Source organism: Sciurus vulgaris (genome assembly GCF_902686455.1).
Source record: "Sciurus vulgaris genome assembly, chromosome: 3".
Taxonomy (NCBI): domain Eukaryota; kingdom Metazoa; phylum Chordata; class Mammalia; order Rodentia; family Sciuridae; genus Sciurus; species Sciurus vulgaris.
In genome coordinates, this window is record NC_136463.1 from 173,823,970 (window position 1) to 173,847,606 (window position 23,637).

Consider the following 23,637-nt stretch of genomic DNA (forward strand, 5'->3'; position numbering starts at 1 on the left):
TAAGTTGAACATGGGTTGCCTTGCTACAGGTGACATTTCCAAACCTTTCTGAGACCAGGAGACTACCTTCTCACTGATAGGCTGTTAGCAGAAGTGATGTGTAAACTTCTGATTCACTGCTTAATATGAAATTGCTGCTCAGGATGCTCACTGTCTTCTTTTCAGGAGACACTTTGTGAATTACTGGAAGCTGAAGTCAGAGACAAAATGCTGTCTGAAAATGCGATTTGTTGGTATACTTAGGCTGAATGTGCCATGTTTTACTTTGCTTTTTTTTTTTTTTTTTTAATGAAACACTGAAGCACTAAATTTGGGAGACACATGGAAGAACAAATTTCTTTAATACATGAACAAAACAGGTTCTGAACAACTACAACTCCTGCTTTTAAAACTAAACCACAGGGTTTGGTTTTAGCGCCTATAAATCATAGCAAACAGCACTGTGGGGAGAGGCCACTGCCTCCTGAGCCTCTAGGGGTGACAGTTGGGGTGTGCCAGCAGTCCTCTGCTTTTGTAAGAGGAAAATGGTATATCTCCTCAGAGTTTCATTGTCCTCTCAGTCACCTTGACTTTGCTTTCCAGATAAGACTGAGAAGCAAGGAAAGCAGAAAGTAGGGCATGAAGAAGACTAAATGATCTTTGGAAGTTACATCCCAAAGGTGTCCAGGCCTAAAAGGAAAACTGGTTCAACAAGGTGGCTCAGGTGTTCATGCCTGGTCATTTGTGCTACCATACACTTGGTAGGCTTTGCATGGGCAGTCAGTAACTAGGCAGCCTTCTGCTGCAAACTGAAGGCAAAGTGGATTGTGCTTTTTGTCGCAGGTTGATCACTGGGACCCTCATACTCCTTTGGAGGAGGTGCAGTGACTGTCTCTTGGGATCTCAGACCCCACAGGGCGATTTAGGAGGGGGAGGGAAAACCGACTTCGACTCCAAATGGCTCTGCTGAGAGCCCTAAAGCAGCCAGGTGCAGGGAGATGCCTAACTATCCTCGCAGCCTTTAAGCAACTGATTCTGTGGGTCTGAAGCCCCGGAACGGTCTGGTGGCGTCTTCCCAGGGTCGTTTCTTTTTCTATTTTCTTTTTTAAGTTGTTCTAATTAGTTACACATGACGGAAGAATGCGTTTTGACACGTTGTACACAAATGGAGCACAACTTCAGTGTCGTTTCTTAGAGGCATAGCAGAAAGGATAGGCGAGCTGGTAGGAGTCTATGCTCAATGCAGAAAATCGAGAAGGAAGCACATTTCTTCCTCACCCACCTTAAAAGTATTCCCTGGTGGCTACATCACATCTTCACGCTGTGGATGACTCAGGGCCCACTTTGTATTTCCTCGATTCTTGAGCAAGGTCGAGGGTGTCCGGGCTTCGGAGGAAATGTTGCATCAAGCAGAGTTTGGAAAGAACTTGGGAATTTTCCCCTGGGGCCTCTCTACTTGCTGGGAACGAGTCTTGCAGGGAGCGGACAAAAGTCCGAGTGGAGAGCTGGCGCGCCGGGAAATTGAATTTTACCTTGAGCTCAGGAGTTGAAAGGAAGGTCATTATGAGATCAGCTGTCTTTTAATGCCAGGTCTGGGCTAGCCAGGAGGGAGTGGGGACACGTCGCCCTCAAATAAAAGCGACACTTCCGACACCTGCACTCCTCCGCCCAGTTGCTAACTAGCCCTAGAGAAGGAAAGCTGGACTCTGCCGTCGCCCAACCGGGCTGGGACTGCAAGGCGAGGAGGAGCGTGCCTGCGCAAGGTGAAGCCGGACACCTGGGCTCCGGCGGCAAGGGCGGGCGCTAGGACCCGGGCGGCGCACCTGTTGGCTGGCGCGGCCCCGCCCGCCCCGCTCCCGGAGCCGGGGTCTGGGTGTGCGCGACCGGAGCGCGGGCGGAGGTGGCGGCCCCGCGAGGCTGCGGCGGCTGCGGGCGAGAGGGCGGCCCGGGCACGATGGCAGAGCTGCTGTGGAGCCTGCAGGATTCCCAGCTAGTCGCCCGCTTCCAGCGTCGCTGCGGGCTCTTCCCGGCGCTGGAGGAAGGCCCCCCGGAGAACGGCGCGGGTCCCCCGGAGGATGCGACGCGGTGCCCCGAGGTCGGGCATCACCCGGCGGCCAAAGTCAAGGGCGGCGCGGGGCCGCCCAATGGGCTGCGCAGAGCCGCGGCGCCGCAGGTAACCGCGGGCAGGTGCTCACCGGGGAGGGAGGGGGCGGCCGGCCGCAGCCTGCGGACCTGCGGGTCCCCGCGGCCCGCCGGCTGGGGGACAGGCGTGCGCCCAGCCCGCGAGTCCAGAGCGCGCCATCCCCGCCGTGGGTGCAGGGGGTGGCCTCGGGGTCCAGTCACCGGGATGCCACCCTCCAACCCTGCCAGGTGGCCCCCAAGTCTTCGCGGACTCGATCGCTCAGAGCCTTTAACTGCAGTCTACCTAGAGCTTTCTGTTTTAATGAAAAAATTCACGTTCATGTATGTTCTGCCAAATCTGTAAGAGTTACGTAATGGAAGGAACGGGGATGTCCTTGGCACTTCCCTGGGAGCATTCCCCGGGAATTCTCGAGTTTCCGCCCATCCCCCTCCCCTGTCGGCACAAATGCGGGTGCTCAGTTCTCACCGTGCGGCTCTGCGGGCTCTGAGGACAGAGCTGGGGTTCACATACTGCGCCCAAAGATATCTACGACCTTCCTGACCAACGCCAGGGATGGTGTTCTGACAGCGCCTCTCTCTCGCCCTCCGCCAGTTTTGGGGTCCCTTCTGCCTGTTGGGTCTTTTATCAACCCGCACCAGTGACTTTTCACCAATGACTTTTGCTTTGGGAGGGACTCTCACTGCGCTCTCCTCCAGGCGTCTGGAGTGTGGTTATACAACCACTGCAGCTTTGGGGAAACCGGCATGTGTCGTCGCAGTGCACAGAGACTCCAGGCTGAGGGACCAGACAGGCTGCAGATGGTTGCAGGGGGTGCCTGTGTACCCTGGGCACCTGCAGACGCTGCTCTTTTGCTAGGCAAAGTAAGAAGTGTGGCAAGGGAGAACAATAATTCTTGTTTTATTTTTTCTTTATTTTTTTAAAGTCACATTTTCTTTTATTCCTAGAAATTTCTGGTGACAAGAAGGTCATGTATAGATGTCTAGATTTAATAAGTGAGGAATTATGAAGAACCTTAATATTAACCAGAATATGAATAGGCTTTGAATTACAGAATTCACTAGGGAGTGTGGAGCTGGATGGTGTGTTCCTTTCAGAAAAATCCTCTTCTATAATATTTTACCTCCTTTTATAGTCTTTTTTTCTGCCCTATGTAAAGTTCCAGGAACTTTTAGTTGAGTTTACTGACCCCTCCCTTTCCTCTTGTGGTGTTTTAAAGGGGGAAGATCCAAAAGAGTGTTTTTCATTGATATTTTCTGTGCGCAAATACTGTTCACACTCACACCCACAGTTGGATGTATGGGATGCTTTCTGTTGCTCTCTTCTCACACTTCTACTCTGTTTTTCAAATTCAGGAAGCTGAAAAAGAGTGCATTTTCCACTAGTGCTTTTTGAACTGTTTTCCACATAACCTAAATTCTGGAGAGATGGGCCCTCTTCCCCTTTAAAAGCCAGTCAGGCAGACTTCTTGCCTCTTTGGGGCTTGTACCTTAGCCAACTGGTGAGCCCAGGGGTGGGGTTGTTCTTCCAGACCAATGTAGCACCTAACTCACTGTAGATCATGAAGAAGCAAGACAGAACTCAAAATCAAGATAGGAAATCCCTGTGCTGCTGATAGTGGAGAAAAAATTAACTCAAGAGCATTTGATAAGGGAGAGGTTAAGGAATGTTTTTAAAGGTGGGTCAATTTCAAGTGACTGGAGAAGATTAATACTTTACTAGGGACATGCAGGAAGTCCCCAAAAGGAAATGATTACATACCTGTCCCTTGATATGTAATAGGTTTTTAAAGGGGTGGGTGAGAAATCCTTCCTATCAACCATGCCCACCCCACTGCCTTGGACCTTTGACGAGGCTCTGGCTTGCCTAAGCTGCAAGTTCCTTCTCTAAATACCTTCCACCCACCCTTCAGCATCAAGGTCAGTTCTCCCAGGGTTACCTTTGCTGACCTTCCAGGCTAGTTCCCCTTTATGACCTTTTATTTTATTTATTTATATGCGGTGCCGAGAATTGAACCCAGTGCCTCACACATGCTTAGGTAAGTGCTCTGCCACTGAGCCACAATCCCAGCACCGCTCTTATGGATTATCTTTGCTTCTTGTATTTTTTCCTTGAAGCATTAATTACATTGTGTAAATGTGCCTTTGTGTGGATAGCTGTTTATTCCAGTCTCCTCCGGTAGATGGTAAGATCTAAGAATGCAGGAAATCCGTCTGTTCTCATTGTTTTCTTCCCATGGCTTGGTCCAATGAATTTTATGAATATTTGAATGCAGATCACAATAGAAAATCAATAAAATAAAAAATTAAACAGTGATTACTGAAAATCAAATGAAAAAACAAATGATTGTCCCAGAGTCTAGAAGGCAACCCTAGGACATCCATTTAAGAGCCTTCAAACAAGAGCAAACTTTCCTTCATTTCAATAATTGTAGACCCCCAGGAATTTAATTCACCTTTCACATTTTCTATATTTATTTAAGTCCTTAACACTGGACAAATATGGAAATGATTAAGGACTTCCTCTGTAAATTCTTGTAACACCACACACTGCTAGTTTAAAAATTAACTATGTCTTTTACAAACTAGGGCTGGGCTGGGCTGGCACAGACCTGTCGTTGAATAAATTGGACTGGGATTTAGGAATTGCCCAGGAAATCTGAGTTCTGAAAGATTAAGTGACTTGGGACTTCCCAAATCCCTGCACAGGCAGGGAAAGGCAGATCTTTTGACTCCCAGGTCTGAGCTTCTTCCCACCCCGTGCAGCTTCCTACACAGCACCCCACCGTGTCTGATGTACTAAGAAGGTGTGAGTTGTGGGCCTTGGCTGGGGCAGTGTGAAGATCAGGTAGAATAAGGAGGTATTGCTTTCAGTTTGCAAGGACACCCAGTTTGCAAAATTAACCATCAGAGGGCATTCTTGATTGTCACCTTGGGAATCAGTGCCCTGAGTCAGAGACACAGACCTTAGAACCTGCTGGGGAGGGCAGAGACCCTGAAGAGATTGTGTCGATTTGTTCTGGGGGTCATGCCAACCTTGGATGCAGTGGCATTTTGACATCGAATGTCTTTGCTTACCCACAGCGGTTGTATCTAGTGAGACTCTGCTGTGTCTTTCCCCATCATTACACTCAACGAGAGATGATCTTTCCAGGTATCACTGTACTCTATAAATACTTGTTTGCTAACTGCTCAGCTCTAGTGCTACAGTTGGGTTGGGGAGGAAATCAAAGCTAGGTTGCTTTTCCAAAGTCTTTGCACTATCATTCCTATCCTGAAATATTTGGGCCTTTCTAAGTCTATTGATCTACAAAATCCCTCCTTTGAATTTACTGATTTGCTAAAGAGCAAAGAATACATTCTGCAAAGGAAAAGACCGTGATCTGCCTCTGCCTCTGCCTCTGCCTCTGCCTCAGTATCATTTGTATTTCTCTGGGCCTCAGTCTTAGCATCTGCAAAATGAACAGAGTAAAATAGGACCACAGTAACTATTGCTAGACTGTCACTTAGAGGGGCTTTAAAAACAAAACAAACTTGCAATGTCCAATGTCCAGGTTAGAAGTGGTACTCAAAGAAGCTAGCAAACAGGTGAGAAGCTCTGTATTCTCTTCTCCTGGGACCCATCCCCTTCAGTATGAAGGGGCAATGGCTGGAGGCAGTTGTCACAGCAGCTGTGACAGTTTGGCTTCATTGCACGTCAATTTGCCAAAAGATCAAACTGCAAATTTTATTTGTAATCTGATGTTTGAAATGGTAAATGAGCCACTCTGAAAATGTGCATTTGATCTTTTTTTTTTTTATGTAGTTATAGACATAATCATTATTCAGAGGAGAAAACTTGGGGAAACACAAATAAAAAGTTTAATCCTTGCCCATGTGCCACTGCCCAAAGATGGTCACTCAGGAAATGTTCAACCTGATTTCTGATGGCTTTGTATTACTCCCTTACCTGGACATACTATATAAATTAGTTGCTGGGACTTTAGGTTGTTTCCAGTTTTTGCACTAAAAATAATAACATCTTTCTACAAGCATCTTCCCACCTGTCTTTGGTTATCTCCTAATTTAAATTTCCAGACATGGAATTGCTGAATAAAGAGTATGCATATATTATGGATTCTCATAAATATTGCCACATTCTCCCAAAGGAAGGGTATACCAGGATAAATAACTGTGAGCAGATTGTTGACAGGCTTTCCACAGCCTCACCGTCCTTTGGTATTATGCTCTCTAATCTTTGGGAAATAGGCCACTTTTACCTGTATCTCATTTTTGCTTCCTTCATTTCCAGTCAACATTTATTGTTCAACTATTATGTTTTTGGCATAGTTGTCAGTCTCAGAGATACAAAGATAAATAAAATACAGTTCCTGCCTTAGAGCAGCCCAAATAAAATGGTGCAATACAAAAAATACTAGAAGCTAGATTTGGTGGTGCTGGCCTATAATCACATCTACTGGGAAGGCTAAGGAGGGAGGATCACAAGTTCAAGGTCAACCTTGGCCATTAGTGAAACTGTCTCAAAATCCATACTGGGGTTGTTAGTAGTAAAGCACCTCCTGATTCAGTCCTCAGTACCAAAACAAATAAATAAGTAAATAAAATATTAAAAATAAATCAAAAATTTTTAAAAGAAACAGTTTTTATTCCATTTATAAGGGAGGCCAAGCATGTCTCCCTATTTCTTAAATGTGGACTGAACATGATACTTTCCAAAGAATACAATATGAAAAGGGGAGGGGAAATAATTATACAGTGTATACACTTGGTAGACATTACCCTGGTGATGAAGGTTGACATCAACTGTGAAAGTCATGTCGATAGTATGTACTCTTGATGCAAATTGAAATGATGGACTCCTGTTTCATATTGAGGAACAGTCTCCAGAATACCATCCAGTACTCTGCAAAACTATCAAGGTCATCAGAAACAAGGAAAGTGAGAAATAGTTGCAGCCAAGAGAAGCTTAGGAGACATTATGACTGAATGTAATCTGGTAGCTGGATGGAATGTGAAAAGAAAAAATGCACGTGAGGTAAAAACTGGGAACATTTGTATAAAGTAAGGACTTTAGTTAATAATAATGTATCAGTTTTGAAACACACATACCATATTAATGTAAGATGTTAATTACAGGGGTAACCACAGAATATATGGGAAGAATATGAGTCATATGGAAATTGGACACCATCTTCTAAATTTTTCTATAAATTTAAAACTGTTCTGAAAAGTACACTCTGTTGAAAATTACATAAGAGAGGAACAACTGAAGGCAATCCAAATAGGAGATCATTTACAAATATGCAAAAAGGGTGGGAGAAATCGTCACACATCCTGGAGAAAGCAACTTCAGCCTGCATGTGCACGGAGAGGGAAGGGGGTCCTGGTAACCCCAGACCTCCAGAGAACTGAGTTCAGAGAGGGGCCCTGGCAGGACTGAGGCCTATGCTAGAAAAAGGTGGACCTGGGATGTCCCTTCAAGGTAGAGCACTTGCCTAGCATGGGTAGGACTCTGGGTTCAATCCCCATCACCACTGCCCACCCCCAAAAATAACATGGGAGAGGGCCAACCACCAGGAGCCATGGGGAGATTCATCTCCAACTCCTGCTCCATCTGCCCTCTTTCCCACCTCCCTCCAGTGCCCTCCTTTGGCCAGATTCTATCAGGAGCCAGGGAGCTTGGGCACTGGGGTGATGCAGTCCATAAAGGTGAGCCCCCCTGGGAAAGGTGTGGGGTGGACCTGGAAAGGTAAATGGAGACCTCTGCACAGGCTGCAGAAAGAACCTGGTGTGGTCACGCTGGCTGGCCTGCTGGGCCAGAGCCAGAGTTGTAAGCTAAAGCCTTAACGTGGCTCTCGGCAGAGTTTGGACTTCGTCCCATGGACAGGGTATGACAAATCAGTTTCATCCCTCCAGCCAATCAGAATCGGCAACTGAGAACACCGTGTTAAGAAGGGATCTCGGGTGTCTCTGTGGGGAAGAGTGTGGGATGGGTGGCAGAGCCTGTGTGGGGATTTACAGGGCCTAGTGTGAAACCTTTAAGAAGTGACATTGGAAACAGCAGCAAAGACAGGACTGATGTGAAATCAGACTTTAACGTCAGTGTTGGGTTCGTCGTGATACTTCGAATGTCTCTCTTGTGCAGAGATGCCTTAGAAGGAAAGATACCACAAACAGCTTCTTAAGATGCCAGTCGCCAGACTAGAGCTGTAGCTCAGTGGCAGAGCACTTGCCTAGCACGTATGAGGCACTGGGTTCAATCCTTAGCACTGCATGAAAATAAACAAATAAAGGCATTCTGTCCCTCTACAACTACAAAATTAAAAAAAAAAAGAGAGATGTCAATTGCCAGGTTTTGATTTAGGGTTCCCCACTTTATGGGTACAGTCTGATTTGATTGGGGATCAGGTGGGACAGCAGCCTGCAAAATGGCCTGGCATGAGCTTCATCCACCTGGGATCTGCATGTTGGATAGTGACTAAGATAGACAATTGCACTGCTCCTTTAGGGAGTCAGAAAGCAAGATCCAGACAGAGGGACATAAAAGGTAATTGCTGATTTACCTCAGAAAAAATAATAGAAAGCTTGAGCCAGAGAAAACAATAGGAACACAGAAACCCAGGGTAGAGAGGAGAGGAGAGTGCACAGCAATGGCAAAGGCAGATGGAAAAATTCCAGGTGGAGAAAGGAGCTGAGACTTGAGTATGGTGGACTCCAACTCTGAGCATGAGTTGCTAAAGGGACAGTTGAGTCTTGAATTAGAATGACTTGGGAGAGCCCCCCATGAGCACAGTGCCATGCCTCTGTAATCCCAGCTACTCAGGAGGCTGAGAAAGGAGGACCACGTTGGAGGTCAGCCTGGGCAACATAGTCAAGACCCGTATCATAAAAAAGGATTAGGGGGACTTGGGAAAGGCACCAGTCCCTGTGGTATCTCACACTGTGCCTTTCTTTTTGAAAACTCATCTAAGAAACCCCCACTTACTAAAAGTAGCTTTGAGAATCTCCATGTGCAACCAGAATGTGCTGATCTCTGCTACTGTGAAGGACATGCACACATTTGCAATTAGTTCATTATTTCTGTGACCTTTATTGAGCTGGGAAATGATGGGAAGTGGAAAATGGTAGAATAATGTGTGGAGAGCAGGCAGTTTCCTTGGCTCACGTGTGTAGCCACAGGGCCTACCATGTGCTTGGAATGTGGCAAGTTCATAACACTAATTGTTGAATAGAAGCATGACAGCTATGTGAAACTTTCCCTTTTCCTGACTGGCATACCTGTTGTCACCTGCCCTTCTCATGATGGGGTGTTGGGAGTGGGGTGATCTTATCCTTGAACATTTTACCTGGCTGGGTCTTCTTTTAGCTTGATAATTGTTTTCAGTGTTGACTCCTTTTAACCCAGCAACAATGAAAGGTTTGGATTCATGAATAACTTTTTCATTGCTCTGCTTTCTTGTTTTGGACACTACAGAGTAAGTACGGGCATTGCTAAAAAGTCAGTTGATGGCGAAACATCCATTGAGTTAAAAATGTGACTAAATCACCGTGTTGACGGCAGGCCTAGTCTAATGCTAACTCTCTTGACTTAGAATTAAGATGTCAAGGGGGCTGGGGAGATAGCTCAGTCAGTAGAGTGCTTGCCTTGTAAGCACAAGGCCCTGGGTTCGATCCCCAGCACCCCCCCCAAAAAAAAAAAAAGAATTAAGATGTCAAGCTGGGAAGTGATATTGGCCAAATTATATTGCTATGCTGTGTGCCTATACGACTGTGTAACAGTATATCCCATCAGTGTGTACAGTTATAGCGCATCAATAAAAAAAGTGTGAAAAAAACTAAGAAAGATGTTAAGGCCTTCACTTTTTCAAAAAGCACTTGCACTTCTGTTGCCATAGATTTTATTAATGATTAAATCCTCCGTTGCCCTGGTAAGAAGGACATCCTGAGCAAAGGCATCCCTGCATCTTATGTAGCACAAAGCTTACCTGGGAGAAAAACACGGTCTGGGTTTCTAGGCAACACGTTGAGAGTACTCCTGTCTGTGTTCGGAGTCTATGAAAATGCTGAAGTTCGGGGCACCCACTGGTGGTCTTCTCACCTGGTGAGGCACATTCCACGTGTTGAGAAAATGAAACACTGAAAGAAAACCCAACAAGACCAAGTTCACATTTTTGTTGTCTCATCTTACTTCAGACATGGAATTGACTAACAGTGTGTTGAAAGCAGGGAGGGGGCGATCCTTGGGCTTAGGCTGGACTGAGTGAAAAGGAAAGGGGTGAACTACCTAGGATCTGGGGCTTGGGGAGGGAAGCAATGGCCTCCTTGAACCATTTTGAGCCATACCCCTCCCCCCCACACATCTTCACTCACACATTTATACTTCCAGTTTATTTATTTATTGGGCTTTGTTGTTTGTTGCTTTTTTGTTTTTGAGAGGGGGTCTTGCTAAAGTGCCCAGGTTGCCTTGAACTCACCGTCCTCCTGCCTCAGCTGCCCAGGTTGCTGGGATTACAGGCCTAGGCCACAGGGACCCTCTAGATACTTCTCATTTAAAAACAAAAGAGCAGGTTCATTGTTACTTTTTCTAAAGCTATTTATTTAATAATTGTGTCTTTACAAGGGGCATCCTTTCTAAAATCTCTGGGTCGGTTTCGATTTCTTCAAACTTCTATTTCCATAGAATTTTATGGGAAACAGCAGATTCCTGGGATGTGGGGAGAAGGAATAATGGAGAAAAAGAAGGTTCTCAGGGATAAATGGATGGGCACTGCAAGGCCAGGGCTTCAGTGGTGGAGAAAGGCCCTTGGCGGATATTTTTTGTTGCAGTTTAAAAAAATCATCCTCTCTTGGAAAGGCTGCAAAACAGAAGATCGCAGATTTTGGTAAAATCGTGACCAGCAAAGGAGGTTCTGTTGGAAGTCAGTTGTCCCTTCTTTCTGCATTCTTTTCTTTTGATGGTTTTTCTCTAAGAGGTCAAAATAAACTTTTATAGTTTGTTCATGGTACTGGGGCTTGAACCCAGGGCCTTGCACATGCTAGGCAAGAACTCTACCACTAAGCTATTTCCCAGCCTGTTTTCTATAACCTTTAAATATTAACGAATACATGCTTATGTCAGAAATAGCCAGGGAATATATGGAGATTCAGAACAGCCCCAGAGACTCAGAAGACTCTTACTGACATTCACTAGTCAATGTCATGCTCACCCCTGCTGACCATGGTTTTTTGCCTCTTCTGGAACTCCAGGAATTATATAGGATGTGTAGCAGCAGTGGTTTGACAAATATGAAGTATCTCTCTCTCTTTTTTTTTTTTTGGTACAGGGAATTAAACACAGGGGCACTTAACCACTGAACATGCCCCCACCCCTTTTTACGTTTTAACTCGAGACAGGGCCTCGCTAATTGCTGAGGCTGACTTTGAACTTGTGATCCCCCTGCCTCAGCCTCTTAAGCCCCTGGGATAATAGGTAGGTATGCGCCACCATGTCCAGCACAAGTATCTCTTTACTGCATATGGATATTTGTGTCATTGTGAATAAAAGGCAACATCAAATATTACCTTTAAATTTTAAAAATTACCTTTAATTTTTAATTTTCTTTTGAAATAACTTCAGGTTTTTAAAATTTTGCAAAAATAGTAAAAAAATTTCTAACCTAAGGTTAAATTTTCTTCTAATGTTTGCATCACATGAAACTATAGTTCACCAGGTATGGCAGCCCACACCTGTAATCCCAATTACTCAGGAGGCTAAGATAGAAAAGTTCAAGGCCAACCTCAGCAGCATAGTGAGATCCTATAAGATATTACCTCATTAAAAAGTAAAGACATAGTTCAATAATCAAAATAAGGCAATATTATTTAATCTTTGGACTTGGTTCATATTTTGCCAAATCCCCCCAGTGTTATTGGTTATTGGTTACTCTGTGCCAAAGTCCAGACATTTAGTTAACATCGATTCTTTAGTCATTCCTTGTCTTCCCTGACTGACGCTTGAAAAGTGCAGGTAAGTTATTTGCATAGTGTCCTCCAGCTTAGGGTTACCTATTGTTTCCTCCAAATTGTAGGCAGGGTCTGAGTAGTTGAAAATTCACAGGAAGACACTGCATTCTTGTTAGTGCATCCTATCAGGGGGCACACAGTATTGATTTAGTTTATTACCAGTGATTTTAAAACATTTTTTTAGTTGTAGATGGACACTATAGCTTTATTTTATTCCTTATTTTGATTATTATACCCTATTTGCTTACTCATTTTTATGCAGTGCTGATGATCGAACCCAGTGCCTCACATGTACTAGGCAAGCACTCTACCACTGAACTACACCCCCTTACCAGTGATTTCTAAACACCTTTAAACAGTGTCTTCCAGATTATTGTCTTTCTCTTTGTAATCAGTAACTATCTTATAGACTGGCATTCTGAAACATTATAAATATTTTTTATTTTCTCTCCATCTTTCCACTTAGTAATTTTAACATCCATTAGTGAAGTGTTCTTTTAAAAAGTAATCTACAACCTGGCTACAGTGGTGCATGCCTGAAATCCCAGCTACTCAGGAGGCTGAGACGGGAGGATTCCAAGTTCAGGGCCAGCCCCTCAGCAACTTAGAGACCCTGTCTCAAAATATAATTAAAAGCTGAGCACGTAGCATAAAGTTAGAATATTCCTGAGTTCAATCCCCAGTACAAAAAAAAAAAAAAAACAAGAAGTAATTGCCATTTTGATATCTAAGTGAAAGTATGGCATTATTTTACTTTTGTGTTCCTTTTATCTCTAACAAGGTGGGATATCTTTCTCGTTTAGCCGACTCTCATATTACTCTTTTCATGAATGACCCAGGCATGTACTTTACCCACATTTTCCATTGTGATTTTAGCAAAGTTTTTGGTGGTTGTTTTTACTACTTTCCATATTTTTAGTTTATCCGTTGCACACTAGACTCTCTCATTGCGTATCACTTAGCAAAAGCTGACAACTAATATACTTCTAATCTTTCAAGTAGGAAATATTTGGTATCTGAGGGCGAGAAGGGAAGAACAGGCATGGCTACTCCCTTCCGGGTATCTTTGAATTTAGATAGGCTGCCAGGTGCCCCGTCCTTCCCCCTGTACCTTCCAGGTAGGGGTTGTCATTTGTGTGATATGCGTGTGAGATTTTGAAACTGTGGGCAGGGTGTGGGGTTTCTGATAGTGTCGGAGAAAGCAAACATTCCTCGTACTCCAAGCCAGAAAGGAATATACGTCTAGAGGGCAGGCAGAAGGCGTCCGGTAACTCCGGAGGCCCCACCTGAGTTCTAAACGTGCTCTCCTCCTCTGGATGGCTCCTCCGGAGGCCCCAGGACTGCCATGCCATCTCTTCTTGTCACATTCACACGTGTTACATCATGTGTGTCCCCAATCGGACAGAATGGGATGCCGGTCCTCAAAAGTCATTCAGAGTGAATTTCTGAATAACTCTTACTTCTAGATAGAGGTTGGACTGACATTCATTGGTCACTTCATCTTGCCTCCATCTAAGCCCATCTGAATCCACATGTCCTATTTTATTGTCCCCAAATTTTGCCCCTTAAGGACTTTTTCCAATGTGAGGATTTATAAATGATCCAGATTTGATTTCTTCCTCTCACCTCCTAGTACCATCATGGGCAGAGAAGTGGGACTTCCCACTGTGATTCTGAGTACTTCCTGGTGCAGGCAGGTATACCTGCATTGAGCACAGAGCCTGTCAGGAGATACAGTTGGGCCCAGCAACACAATATCTTCTCTGGGATTTAGAATGATTTGGTAATCGATGCTTTTGCTTCCCCACCCCCACTGATGCTGGGCTCAGTTGACTCACCAAGTAAATAATCAATCATGGAAAAATGTTACTTTTGAAAAGATTAACTTGTTTATTGCATACTTAAAAGTTAGCACTAAGCACACATTTATCCTGTGACCCACAGTTGCACTCCTGGATACTGACCTCAGAGACATGAAAATTTATTCACATAAAGAGCTGTACATGATGGTTCAAGCAGCTGTATTTATAATAGCCAAACACTAGAAGCAACCAGAACATTCTTCATTGTATGAGTGATCAAACAAGCTGATACAACCAAACCATGGGATAGTACTCAGCTGTAAGAAGACAGTGATGACGACCCACCCAGTAATTTGGTGGATCTCAAGGGCATTATGCTGAGTCAAAAAAAAAAAAAAAAAAAAATGCTGATTTTAATCCATCCGAGTTACTGGTACCAGGAGGGTCCCTGCGGTGATGGGGGTGGTTTAAATCTTGCACACAGCGCTGGTACAATGTCAGACTCCTGGTTTTGATCTTGTGCTACAGTTTGTAAGATGTAGCCATTGGGAAAAAACGGATGAATAGAACGCAGGACATTTCCTACCACCTTTGCAACAACTTGCAAATCTTTCATTATTTCAAAAGATTGTTTTAAATCAGTACTACCTTTCAAGACTGGTCCTGCCTTCTTCCCACAGCGTCTGCAGCGTCTGCACACTGTACAGGAAACACAGAAGGGCTGAGAGCTCTTCCTCTGATCCGCTTCTCCCAGAGCCATGCTGTCACAGGGGCTGTGGGCCATGGTTATGATCCTCCTGCTCACAGACCCCTGCTACCTGTCCAGGTAGAACACAGAAGGGTTTGAATGAAAAAAAAAAAAAAAAAAAAAAGACATTTGTCATTAGCTTTATTTTGACCATCTTGTTTCATAGATATAGGTGGGTTATGGTTTGTGTGTGTGTGTGTGTTCATCTTTTTTAAGCTGTTTGAAATTGGTATTGCGAATAGGTCAGAGTCACACACTGCATCTTCAGTCTCCTTTCTGATTATTTTCTTTCTTTCTACGAAGATGCTCAAAGTCATTAACCCTGTTCCTCACCCGCCACAAAATGCCCATGTGCAGCACTAGTGTCCCTGGGAACTAATGTGCACACTTCTTTAGCCACCAAATCTCTCAGAGTCATCTGTAGTCTACACTACCTTCTGTATTTGCACCTGTGTTCATCCTGCTGCTTGGCTTTACTGGAGTCGGATAAACTGAGATGAAATAAAACCAGGAGAAAGTAATTAGCATGAGATAGAAATTTCTCGGCTCCCTTTGCCCACATATAATTTCATTGAGAATAGCTCACTTTTAAAATTAGAAATTGTGAAAGAATTCTCTTCTCTTACACATAAAACACAGATTGTTCTTTACACTGTACTCCAAGTGCAAGGGCAGGGCCAGGGCAGCTGAAGGTCCTCTCGTGGTGGCTGTCCTGATCCTGAGGTCTATAGAGTCCATTCCCCAAGTGGTGGAATTTGTTAGATTTATGTTCTCCCACACAAAGTTCTTATTACCATAAAGTGTTTATCAATATGTAATCATAAAAGGTTTTCTCAACTATATTCTATACAGGGAAAAAACTTAATCACAAAATTCAAAGATGTCATGAAAGGAATTAAAATTTCTTGAATTTCTAGACTTGGAAACATACACACCGCACATTGTTCAACCAAAAAAAAATGTTAAAAAATGAAGTTTATAATATGACCCAAATTTTAAAGCTGTGTTAAGTATATATTGAAATACATATTTTTTGAAAGAACCCAAGGAGTTGAACTAAATGTTGCCAGTGGTTCTTCCTGGGTTTAAAATCTGTTATTTTCCTATTCATGCATGTCTGCATTTTCAGTACTTTTAAAACAATATCAAGGTTATTTTATTTTTAGAAAAAAACTAATTTTCATTCCCTAAAAATACTCCTATAAGCCAGGCATCATGGCACATGCCTATAATCCCAGAGACTCAGGAGTCTGAGTTAGCAGGATGCAAGTTCAAGACCAGCTTCAGCAACTTAGTGAGGACTTGTCTTAAAATAAAAAAATAAAAGGACTGGGGATGTGGCTCGGTGGGTAAGTGTCCCTGGGTTAAATCTCCAGTACAAAAAAAAAAAAAAAAAAAGGAAAAGGAAAAGAAAGAAAAAGAAAAAAGAAATTATCCTATGAGGATGCTTTTTAATTTTGAAGACTATTAGGTAGTTACTAAGATTACTAACATTGTTCCATATTAAAACCTTAAAAAATTACCATTGATGTCTTTGTTTAAAAAAAAAAAAAAAGGCCCAAATACCAACTGTACTGTTTGTGATCCTTACCTTGAGGGAATATTTATTAAACCACATGAACTATTCCAGTAGCTTTCTTAAATGAAGCAAAATGGCACCCCCAGGTCTCTGCAGAAAGACCCAGGAGATATTATAATACATCTTTTCATACTTTGTCCAAACCAACACACAAAATGCCCAGAGCTTGAAATGCATAATGTTATTCTGTACTCATGGGAATTTCCTAATGCACTGAAAAATTTTGGCTTCGAAAAGATCTCTTATTTTCTTGGCTCAACATGAATTCTTCAAGAGTCCAGGAACATCTTAAGAAAAGCAGATGTTGAATATTATACCATCCCTCCTCCCACTAATAAATTTGGGGCATGTATATTTTTGTTATTTCTTAAAATGTTGCCTTAGAACATCTCTTTTTTTATTTTATATGTGATATTTTTATTTTATTTTTTCTTAGTTCATTTTAGTTACACATAATTCTAGGGTTCACTTTGACGAACTTATACATACATGGAAGATAATTTGCTCTAATTCAGTCCCCAGTACTTCCCCTTTTCCTCCCCTTTCTCTCCCCTGTTCCCTCTCTTCTACTTTACAGACCTTTCTTCTATTTATTTATATTTAATTAATAAAACAATTACTGCCGGATGAGGTGGCACATGCCTGTAATCCTAGATACTTGGGAAGCTGAGGCAGGAGGGTCATAAATCGGTGGTCAGTCTGGCACCTTAGAGAGACCCTGTCCCAAAATAAAATTTATAAGGAATTTACAAGGACTGGTAAAGTGTCCCTGGGTTCAATCCCCAGTACTCAAAAAATAAAAGAATGCTTCAGATCTCTTTCTCTCTCTCTCTCTCTCTCTCTCTCTCTCTCTCTCTCTCTCAAATGAAAATTCCCAGCCTCTCATTTCTTTGGGATTACTATCAAAACACAAGTTTTGTTTCTTCCTTTCCAATTCCTTTACCTTTATTTCCTCCCACCTTACTCCACAGACAAGGACCTCTAGTACAGTGTAGTGTAGAAGTGGTGATAGTAAACATTCTTGTTTTTTATTTTAAGGGCATAATTTTCAAATTTTACCATAGAATATTAAATTTGACATAGATTGTTTCCTTTTACAGCTTGTTTACTGAGAGATATTTTTATGGATTATTATCAAACTTTACTGAATTCTTTTTTCTCTGGTAAATGGGTCATACTTTTTTTTCTCCATTAATTTTATAAAAGGGTGAGGTAATAGAGTGTTTTCTGTCTGGACCAACCCTCTACTTCTGGATTACAATCTTTGTCATTATATAGTCAATAGCAATATTTAGTCCTTATAACATTATCTAATAGGATTTTTGCCGTAGTACATTTTAAAAATATCTATCTTCCTTCTTCCCACCCTATTTGGCTTTGTTGATCATGTTTTTCATAAGCATAGAAAAAAATCAGATAATTTGTGTAATTCATTTTCATGTATTCATGAACCATTGGTCACCAGTATTATAAAATTTGCCTAGTGATACATATTACCTTGAACAAATATATACTCTGTTCCTAACTTAATAACTAAATGAGCTGCTTTTACCTAAGAATCCAAAATGTTAAAAATAATGTAGTTTCTTTTTGCAATTTGTTTCTGTATTAATATTTGAGCTCCAGTTTATCTTGTAGTTTATGGATTTGCTCTAATGCAATGGAGTAACACTGGAGGATATGACTCAGGGTACTCCTAGCTACATCCTTCCTCAGCTGACACTGTTTTATAGTGCTCAGTATTTAGAAAATTTGGACCACAGCACAGCAAGAGTCAATAGATCAATCAGCGTGGAGTTTGTCCAAACAAAGCCTGAAACCAGAATGATCACATATTGAATCGTGGTATACTGAGGGACACCCCCGAAGAAATTATCACATTTGCACGTGGTGACCTTTGTGAAATACACTTGAAGATGTACATTTTTAGTTGTTCTCGCCTTAAAACTTGTCACAGTCTTAAAATTGAAAATATACTACCAGATGGTGATGGTCTTGTGAAGTGGAAGTCCTGCACCATGAAGTGTAGGAATAATTGACTTTGCCCTATGAGTTCTTTTCTTTTTTTTTTTTTTAACTTCAGCTTATTGTATTGCTGAAGGAAAGGATTTATGGGAAATCAGCATAGAGAGAAGGAGTAACAGTGACTTTCTTTCCCACTTTTTTTTTCCCTGCTATTTCTTCTTTCTAATAGTTCCTTTGGAGATCTGTATTAGGCCAGGAGCAAGTATTGCTGTGGTTTGTTTTCCAGTCCTTCTGTTTTCAGACTATTTGTTCAGGTGCTGTTGGCTGGGCTTGCCTGCTGCAGGGATGTTGGCTGGGGTGAGCCCTTCATGGCTGTTGTGGCCCCTGCAGAGCTCTGTTCGGAGCTGTGCTGTGCTTTGGGGAGACAGTGGCTTGGGCTAAGAGGGTCTTGGCTTCTTATACTCTGAGCCATGGCACATTAGACAGACCACATAATCTCTACCACCTTGGTTTCCTTATCTGCAAAACTGGAGGACATAGCACGCTTCCTAGAGTTCTGAGATGGAAATGGCATCCAGTGGGATGCGAACACATGGTGCCCGGCATCGGGTAGGTCCTCAGAGGTCATTTCCATGGCCGTCTCTTCCATCCACTCCCACCAATGTTGCTGCCATCACAGATGCCTTACCCGAAATACTTGGGACCAGAAGTGTTTCAGATTTGGGATTTTTTTCAGATTTTGAAATGTTTGCATGTACATAATGATATATATGGGTGACCCAAGTCTAAACAGAAAATTCATTTACGTTTCATATACACCCTTCACACAGAGGCCAAAGTTCATTTTATGCAATAATTTTGGTTTGCCTATGATTGGACTGTGACCCATCACCTCAGGCTAAATGTGGAATTTTTCCGCCTGTTGCATGATGCCAGTGCTTAAAAAGTTTCACATTTTGGAGGATTTCAAAAATTTCAGATTTCAGTTAGGGATGCTTGACCGGTACTACTACTACAACAACTACTACTTATGCTGCCCTTGCTATATTTATCCAGTGGGTCTTTTCCGGAATGAATGTCACGTCTTTTGTGTGGCGTGGGTGGTAGAGGATGAGAGCTCGGCTCGGAAAAGCAGTGCAAATCTACTTTCTTATGCCACTTCAAAATGCTAATCTCTAACATTTGGGCCAACCATATGCATCCTGAAGCATTTTGCCAAATTGCTTTCCAGGATTTCCATAGCAGAAATGTTGGAGGTCTTCGTCCCAGTGGTCTGTGGCACCCAAGCATTTGCCAAAAAAATGTTTTTCCAGTTTCTGAACTTACTGTGTTTGGAGACTGTATTTTAGGATATTTCTTGTCCTGAAATAACATCATTAATATTCAGCAAATATCAGCAAAGTGCCTATGAGGCGCCAGGCTCTGGATCAGTCCCCGAGCCCCACCTGGGGCAGACATGCCTCTGCTCCCTTCTCTTGAAGAGCCCTCAGTCCATCTGGGGAGGCAGGTGAACAGCTGAGCACAGCATATGAGCAAAAAGGACAATTTCTCTCTCAAAGTTCATCAAAACTGAGCGGAACAAGAGCCTCCCTTCTCCAATCCTGTAATGCCTCAGAAGAAAGCACCAAACCAACGTTTTGAAAGAATTTCCGGCTAAGACTTCTGATGGAAATTAGAGGATTTGAAACTTAGCAATTAGGTACAGCTGAAGGTTTCAGGTTTAAAAAAGGTCCAAGAAAACAGTACATGTGGACTTCATATGAGGAAGAAATCCTCAGAGATTTTTTTTATTACAGTATATGACATATGGATTTCATGCTTAACACTGGAATATTATAAGTTAAGAGAATTTTTAAACGGGAAGAGAAACTCTGAGCGTGAGTAATAGGATCAGGTCTCAAGGACAGTTCTAGCTCCCAGACTCCTGTTAGGCTCCAGCCAAGCCCCTCCCCCAGGAGAGGGTTAACTGTTCAGTGACCAGGAGGAGGAGGGACCTTCACTGGTCCTGGACTAAGTGCAGAGTTGGGAGAACAAGGCCACTCCGCAGTCATCCTTGGAGGGTGAGGACACTAACTACTGCTGCTGGGACCTGGCTTTCTGAAGTCAGTGGCCCTCCTTGAATCTTAGAAACCAGGGCCTGGGGACCAATCTCTGTGTCAACCTTTGCTTTTTTCATACCTGATTTTAATAGTGGGAACTTTCTTTTTCTGGCTTCTGGTTTTCAGAAAATAGAAGTAAGTTAGGCAAGGTGGTGCATGCCTATAATCCCAGTGACTTGGAGACTAAGGCAGGAAGATCACAAGTTCCAGGCCAGCCTCTTCAACTTAGTGAGGCCCTGTCTCAAAATAAATTAAATAAATAAATAAATAAAGGCTGTGGATGGGGCTCAGTGGTAATGTGCCCCTGGATTCAATTCCTGCCACCAAAAAATAAAATCTGTTCTGGCTTGCATTACTACAAGACCATAAAGTTTGACTTAGAGTGGCAAGTGACTCTTGCCTAGGTAGCAGGCTCGGTGGGCTCCCACCACACCCCGAGTCTTATATCTGCAATGGCTTTGATAATTTGCATCACTGACTTGACCCCTGTAGACATCTGAATTTGTTATTCTTGGCCTAGAACATTCCAGAAAGGAGAATGGTTAAAGTTCCTAAGGTAGAAGCCCTTTGCTACCTACGAGTGAGGATGTCCCCTCTGATGCTCCTGGATGTGGGAGGTAGTCCCTAGAGGACAGAATCGGAATCACTTGGGAGTAATTAATCCCAAGTAAGTAATGACTTGGGAGTGGGACACAAAGCCACTGCTGTTGATGGACAAACTGTGGAAAAGGCCAGTGCCTGCTGATTTGCTGTGAAGTTCGGTGTTGCTCTGTGCCTGCTCTGTAGGTCCAGGAGGCTTCAAGTTCTTAAATCTTGGAGGGACCTACTGCCTGCTGGGTGCATGCACCATGCTGGGTGCTGCATTCTGGACTAGGTTTGTGAGAAAAGATATAGTGGGTTTTGCAGAAGGTAAAACGTTGGAATTATCAGAAGCGATGGAGCAAATGCTCCAGAGGGAGACCACCATAGGGTAAAGACCAGTGGTGGGAGTAAGTGTGCCCTGGGGAAGGAGCAAGAGACCAGACCAGGGAGCAGAGGATGGAAAGGCATCTGCTCAAAGCTGGGTGTCTTATGCTCATCTGTATCAAAACTGCTGTATCTACTCTGATTTTCCAATGAACATAACTTGGGCTTTGTTCCACAGCGAGAAAGATTCATTTATAATATTTTAGTGGCAGTGTAATATCCCATTTTCTATCCCAAATTTATTAGGATTTATCTTGCCAATTATAGTTCTTTCCATTTTCTGCTAATGTAAACACTATAATAAATATCTATGTGTATATCTTTGTTGATTTGATTGAGACAATCCAGTGGATTGACAGGACTTGAAAATGGATCCTTCTTTGTTCTTCTTATCAAAAGATAGCTCAATATTTTGAGCCTAAGGATTTTGATGATGTTGTTGACATAAATGAGAAAATATGGGAAAAGGGAGAATGATGATGTGAAGGAAGATGATGAACTCACTAGATAAGCTCTGTTGCTGGTTGCTTGAATTTTTTATTTTTCTCACATAACTGGGGTCTAGAAGTTGGCAAGGGTGACTTCTGCTCCATACTGTCAAGTACTCACAGTGTCTTAGCTTGTTGGCTAGGTGCTTCATGAGGCTAAGAAAGCTGCTACTGGGCCAGGCACAGTATCCCAGCAGCTCTGGAGGCTGGGGCAGGAGGATCCTGAGTTCAAAGCCAGCCTCAGCAACTTAGTGAGGCCTTAAGCAACTCAGCAAGACCTGTCTTTAAATCAAATATACAAAAGGGCTTAAGCACCTCTGGGTTCAATCGCCCATACCAAAAAAAAAAAAAAAGCTGCCGTTGCTCCAGGTATCAGAATCATGTTCAAGTTAGGAAGAAGGTAGAAGTAGTTTGACAGCCGTCTGTATTCTTTCTAATAAACAAAAGCAGAACCAGAAGACAACCCCCCACCACACACACACACACACACACACACACACACACACACCCCTCAGACAGAGCTGGGTAACCCGGCCACCCTCAATTGCAAGGTAATGTGGGGAGGGAAAAAGAGTTGCCCAGACTGACTCAGCTAATTGCCTGAGGCTTGGTGTGAGTTTGTGTTTTGATAGCAAGTCAAAACAGGATGGGGGTATTCAGTAAGCAACTCAGGGTGTCTGTGCTGTGCCCCGAGAAACTGAGCTGCAGGGGACATTCAAGGGGTATTGCTGTGGGCCCAGGGAAGCCTGATACTGGGTCAAGGCTCCATGCAAGAGAGTTTGGAGTTATCCTTGGTTAGCCATGAAGGGAATCAGAGTTGATAAATCAGACACGCATGACAGGCAAATAAGAGATCACCCAGCTTCTAGGCGGAAATGCCAGGAGAGGTAGGCAGCATTAACCTCACTATGTGTCACATGGTGCTTCCCATCTAAGGCTATGAATGATGGTTGGTTCACAGATATCTATCAAGTGCCCGCCACATGTTGGGCACTGAGCTGGGGATGCAGTGATGAGAAAGACGGGCAAAGCCCCTTGGCTGCTGAGCTGACAGATGAGTGAAGAAGGTAAACAAGTAACCAGAGGTGTAAATGGAAATCACCGTGTGCTGTAGATTACCTTCCAGGCAATGGCGAATGCACGGATACAACAGTGGTCCCATAAGATTAAAATGGAGCTGAAAATCCCTGTCACCGAGTTACTGTGGAGCAGGCTTGACCTCCTACTCTGACATATCACTCATGTTTGTAGCGATGCTGTGTGAACAAATCTACTGAGCTACCAGTCACACAAAAGTCTAGCACATATGCTTCTGTACAATACATGAGGCTTGATAATCACAATAAATGATTATGTTACCGGTTAACGTATTTACTGAACTGTATTTTTTATTATTATTTTAGAGTGTGCTCCTTCTACCTATTAAAAAAGTTCACTGTGAGCCAGGCATGGTGGCGCATGCCTGTCATCCCAGTGGCTAGGGAGGCTGAGGCAGGAGGATCGTGAGTTCAAAGCCAGCCTCAGCAAAAGTGAGTTGCTAAGCAACTCAGTGAGACCCTGTCTCTAAATAAAATACAAAATAGGGCTGGGGATGTGGCTCAGTGGCCGAGTGCCCCTGAGTTCAATCCTAGGTACCCAACCCCTGCAAAAATGTTCACTGTGCCATCTTTCACGGGCAGCGACCACATGCATCCAAGTTTGGCTCTTGGTTGCCTTGAGGGATTGGCCGTACCATCTAGGTTTGTGTAAACGCTCTCTGTGATGTTTGCACAATGATCAAAGTCACCTAACAGTGCATTTCTCAGAACGTACGCCCAATGGCAAGCAGTGCATGATGGCGTAAGCTCAGTGGGGAGGCAGCTCAGGTCAT

General features: G+C 43.3%; 1 protein-coding gene across 1 annotated transcript in view; it reads left to right on the plus strand.

Moving 5' to 3' along the window:
* The first annotated feature begins 1,538 nt into the window (after positions 1-1,538).
* Positions 1,539-23,637, plus strand: part of SGPP2 (sphingosine-1-phosphate phosphatase 2) — a 108,221-nt gene continuing 86,122 nt past the window's right edge. Inside the window, 1 exon segment of the mRNA XM_079135142.1 lies at positions 1,539-2,152. Within this exon segment, the coding sequence (XP_078991268.1) occupies positions 1,934-2,152 (219 nt within the window). The 5' untranslated portion in view covers positions 1,539-1,933.